The sequence below is a fragment of the Rutidosis leptorrhynchoides genome, chromosome 10 (genome assembly GCF_046630445.1).
Source record: "Rutidosis leptorrhynchoides isolate AG116_Rl617_1_P2 chromosome 10, CSIRO_AGI_Rlap_v1, whole genome shotgun sequence".
Classification (NCBI taxonomy): domain Eukaryota; kingdom Viridiplantae; phylum Streptophyta; class Magnoliopsida; order Asterales; family Asteraceae; genus Rutidosis; species Rutidosis leptorrhynchoides.
In genome coordinates this window covers 230,434,928-230,440,155 of record NC_092342.1, presented here as the reverse complement: position 1 = coordinate 230,440,155, position 5,228 = coordinate 230,434,928, and the positions used below count along the sequence as shown (strand labels likewise).

At 29.4% G+C, this 5,228-nt stretch overlaps 1 protein-coding gene across 1 annotated transcript; it reads left to right on the top strand.

Annotated features, from left to right (window-relative positions):
- The first annotated feature begins 1,254 nt into the window (after positions 1-1,254).
- LOC139873090 (uncharacterized) lies at positions 1,255-4,833 on the top strand. The gene is made up of 6 exons (XM_071861026.1): positions 1,255-1,418; positions 1,973-2,011; positions 3,038-3,175; positions 3,274-3,413; positions 3,519-3,705; positions 4,305-4,833. The coding sequence occupies exons 1-6, from the start codon at positions 1,278-1,280 to the stop codon at positions 4,668-4,670; spliced, it is 1,011 nt and encodes a 336-aa protein (XP_071717127.1). The 5' UTR covers positions 1,255-1,277; the 3' UTR covers positions 4,671-4,833.
- Positions 4,834-5,228: the final 395 nt, after the last annotated feature.

Here is a 5,228-nt window from a genome sequence, read left to right as displayed (position 1 = left end):
AGGAATAAAGTTGTATATGATGTGTATTACTTATTTTTTGCATTCTAATCTGAGACTGACCTTCAACTGATTTTGGTTGTACATGGAATTTGATTCGATTCTTAGAGACAATAAACAAAAATCAGAACAGTAAGATAGTGATAGGCAACTGATTTGGAGTCCTTCTGCTAATATTTTGATAATATTAATAAATATAATTATAAATAATAATAATACAAATACTAATAATAAATATGAATATAAATAATAATACAATTACTAATAATAAATATAAATATAAATAATAATAATACAAATACTAATAATAATAAAAGAATTCTAATATCGTTAATGATATAATATGTAATAATATTATTATTAACATTAATCATGATGAGTGTAATAATGATAATAAAAATAGTTTTATTATAAATGGTACTTATAATATTATTAGTTAACTTTACTGATAATAATATTAATAATACTAATATAACCATTTATGCTTATCTACTTTCATATGTATATATATATACTTTATATAATAATAGTGATGATACAAATTTTAATATTAATATTAATATTATTAATAATATTGAAAGTAATGATAATAATATTAGTATAGCATTTACGCTTAAAATTATAATTAAATTTATTATGTTACAATTTTAATTATATCATTTTTACCAATAATATAATATATCGAATCTTTAGTATTTATTTAGTATTTATATTTAATATTTCATATGTATAGAATTTATACATATATATATTTATACATATATCCCAATATATATATTTACATTTTTAATTACACATTATTGTTCGTGAATCGTCGGGCGCGGTAAAAGGGTAATTGGATGTATGAACACATTTTAAGATTTTTGAGATTCAACTTAACAAACTTTGCTTATCGTGTCGGAAACATATAAAGATTAAAGTTTAAATTTGGTTGGAAATTCCCGGGTCATCACACAAACAATCTTGTTTTTTTTATTTATTAAAGTTTCCATATCTCAACACAATCTTTATACAATCTTGAACTCCATTCTTCAATTTATAAGCTTCAATAGTACGATTTTAGATCGTTTCGTGTAATCACTACACCCGCAACTTAACCCTCAAAATAAAAATAAAAATAAAAATTAATAAAATTACAAAGCTAGCTAAGAATGAAGTTGGAAAAGTTGAGGGACCAGTTACGAAACTCAGTATCAAACAAAATCAACTGCGCAAGTGATGTATATATGTGTATACTTCAACCGCCCCCAATGACTTAGGGGGCACAACATCAGAGACTAATGGCAGAAAAAGATGACGTATTGATCGAAATCGAAGCTGCAGAATCCGTTTACGGTGACGATTGCGTTGTTGTAGCACAATATCCTCCTCATATTCAACTTCTAATTAAACCTAGAACTGCCGATGTTTCATCTCAACAGGTTTTTTTCGATTACTTGTTTCTATTTACTAGATTTATCTTATAATATGGTATCAATTTCTCTTTTATTATCTCAATTTTGAATCTTTGGTAGTTGTTGTAATGCTAGTTGCCCTAGGGTTTTTAATTACATGTTCAATTTGTGGTTTTTCAAATATTTATTAGTCGTTAATTTTAGGGCAAGTTGCAATAAAAAAGCAACATAGTATACGAAGTATGACAATTTGGGGCTTTTAAAAGTTTAATGTTGGAAAAAATAGGAGAAAAAGTTGATTTAGTTTTAGAACAATTGGAGCAATTTGATTTTCTTAATTAAATTTAGGACTCAACCATACTTTAAATTTGGGGAAAAAATGTGTTTATTTTTTTGAATTTGAATTTAAAATCCTTTCTGGTAAGAATTGAATTTCTTAACTTTAGACAAGAGTGCTTTGGTAAGGCTGTCAGTTTTAACAAGGATCAATGTTTCATACATGTACTGAATAATATTTAAATTAAATCAATATCTGTTGCTTATAAAATATCTGGTACTCATGCTTATGTGTGTTTGTGCAGTTTGTGGAAGCGGTTATAGGGATACGAGCAAGTTATAAGGTACATAAAAGCCTTTCATTATTGCATTTTTACAGTAACTAAATTTAATTAAATTAAATTACATGATTATAAGAGGTAGGAAATGTGCTAGGTTAGTGTAAGTTATAAGCTGAGTTTAACTATTTATTCGTCAATTGTTTATGTTGTGTATTGTAGATTTATGTTGTAGCTAATATTAGGTAGATGTATTCTTTTAGGTAAGGTAAGTGTAAATTTTTGTTAGTTTTATATATGCACAAGAAAGAACATTTATGGAAGCCTTCAAATTTTGTTGTAGAATTAAAATTGTAAGTTTCCGGATCAGTGAAATAGTTATGTTGATAAATATCATTCACATGTTATGAACTTGTGACGAAATAAGAATCTAAAGTATGTCTTAGGTAAGTTTTATAGTGTGTAATGCACCATCTTTTTGTTTAATTGTGATACATTGATCGTTTGAGTTTTTAAAGTGACATCAGATAATTGTGAGACAGATTTATTTATGATGACTAGATTCTGCTTCTGATTATTTGATCCGTTGCACCAATACTGCAATACTGATTAGGGTATTCTACATCTTGTTAGTTTCTTACTTTATATCTAGTATAGGTCCTCGAGTTTCGCTTAAATTAGTGTTACTCGTGTTGTAATCCTCTTTGTATCATTTCCTTATCAACAAAATTATCTTGCTTTTCAAAAAAAAAAAAAAAAAATACTGCAATAAAAACTGATTATTTAAGGGTAAACAATAGAATTATTTAATTATTTACATCTCATTTGAACATATTTTGAAATAATTTTACTCCCAATTCACAAGGTCCTTTTGGTCATTCTATCGGTTAGCTGCTAGTTAATGAAAGACTGGGAATATTGCAGCTTCAGATAACATAAGCAATTTCAAAACACTATATGCTACACCCCACTTATTAAAGCCGATTATACAATTATTTTTAATAGGACAGAGTCACTTTCAAAAAGTACATCCAAATACCTCTTAAATATGTTATGAGTTTTCATGATGACTAATATTTAGTGTTACTGTAGTACCCTGATGAACCACCAGACATTACGATAATAGATTCCAAGGGTCTCGATGAACAAAGACAAAAGCATCTCATAAGCAGTATTAATGACAAGGCTCATCAACTCTCTTCGAATTTGATGCTTGTAGCCCTTTGTGAGGTATAATATCAACAAAAGTATTTTCCTCCCATTTCGTTAAGGGTTTTTTTTTTTTTTTTTTTTTTTTTAAATATTAATGTAACCAAAATTTTTACTAGGAAGCAGTCGAGAAGCTCACTAGCATGAATCACCCCGATGGAGATTGTCCCTTGTGTTTATCTCCTTTAGTTGAAGACGGTGCATTGGACAACACTCGACCGTTTATGAAACTAATGTCGTGTTTCCATTGTTTTCATTGGTAATATTCTTTTTTCATTTGTTGTGAAATGTTGTTGTTATTGTGCTTAAGTGGCTGATAAGGAATTTTAATGTTGTTTTTTTTTTTTTTCTATTTCGAATGCAGTGAATGTATTATAAGGTGGTGGAATTGGCTCCGGATACATAAAGAAGTTGATCATGCTTCTTCATCTGGTCCAAATGCACAGAAAAACGTAGAAGATGGAATGGGCATTTGCCCAGTTTGCCGTAAGGTTTTTCATGCCAAGGACATTGAGCATGTACTCGATCTGGTGGGGTCTTATTCGCAGTTGGTACGTAATTAAAATCATGCTATACCTTTTTTTTTTTCTTAGCATGATCATTACTGTAATATCAACTAATAATCAAAACTCCATTATTTGATGTGAACATTGCATATTTCATGCCTTAGGTTTGATACTATTTATCCTATAATATACTTCCAGTGTGTATGTGTATTAGATACTTGTAAACTGATGTAGTTATATGTGTAATATGAGTTATTCGATTCTTTAAACCGTCCCATTTTTTTTTTATTTGCAAGCTAGCCATAGTTTAATTTGCAAAGAATACATAGCTTGCAACGGGGCATCTTGGCCCTCACATGTTATGTGAATATATGACGGTAGTTAATGAGGGTATAGAACTGTATAAAGGTGGTAATTTTGACCCATATACAGTTAAATGGGTTTTCATAATATGATATTTTTTATAATTATATTTGACAAAATGGGCGAGTTGGATGAGTTGGGTAACAATCAAAAACAGGTAATTTCTTTGCACGGATTATATTCGCTCGAGAACACTTTTAGTCCAGAACTTATAACTAACTCATATTCATCAATTTCTTTTTTTCTTATCTGTTTGGTATTGTGAATAATTACATTTTCAGAATATTGAGAACCCCGAAGATACTACACAAGAAGACAGCATGCTTCTTCATTCAAATTCAGAAAACAAAAGACGGGAGAAGTTTGAGGCCATCTTGAAGCTACAGCAGGAGAACAATGGGTTGATTGAGCCAAAAAAGACCGAAGTTTTGATGCCTGGTGTGTTCCTTCCCCTTCCCACCACCACTGCTGATGTCAGCGTTGACAAAGGCACCATTAATGGTGAACCGAAAACTGAATCCAAAACGAATAAACCAAGTAGCAGTAATCGTAGAAGCTCGGGGGCAAGAAACAGGTACAGAGGAAGGAATTCAAGAGGTCAAGTTAATAGACAATGGATTATTAAAGAGAATGGAAATGCTCAATGAAGGCTTATATTAAGTTGTTATTATTATATTTGTTAACTGCAATTTTGTCTGGATAATCAACATTTTGACCTCTGTTTGGTTTGACCTATTTGGACTTTGTGGAATCATTCCATTATTGTATTTGTTGATTTCTATTTGTAGGAATGAAATACAGTAATCATAATGGTCACTAAATCTTGTCTGAATATCTAATCTTCAATAATATGTGAGACCAGCAATCATCCCGCCGCTTGCTAGTTTAATTAATATCTGAATCTGAATACTATACGATTGCTGAGTTTCGATTCGAGATAAATACTATCAAAAAGACTAGAAAATGAACGGTTGAGTTTCAAGTGTTCCTAATGTGTTTCGGTTACTCACAAAGGTGATTGTAAACTGACATAACTGATTTAGCAACAAAAAAAAAAAAAAAAAAAAAAAAAAAAAAAAAAAAAAAAGCTTTGAATGTTGTTAACCCTTATGTTTTTTCGAAAAATAGGAAATTTTATTAGTGATAATGAGTAAGCTTTGACAACCATATACGAGTACAAGAGATAAAATGAAAGACATCTTACT

Coding starts and splice junctions, on each gene's coding strand:
- LOC139873090 (XM_071861026.1), top strand. CDS start 1,278: ATGGCAGAAAAAGATGACGTATTGATCGAAATCGAAGCTGCAGAATCC. Junction 3,414..3,518: donor TGTTTCCATTGTTTTCATTG/GTAATATTCTTT, acceptor TTTCGAATGCAG/TGAATGTATTATAAGGTGGT. Junction 3,706..4,304: donor TGGGGTCTTATTCGCAGTTG/GTACGTAATTAA, acceptor TTACATTTTCAG/AATATTGAGAACCCCGAAGA.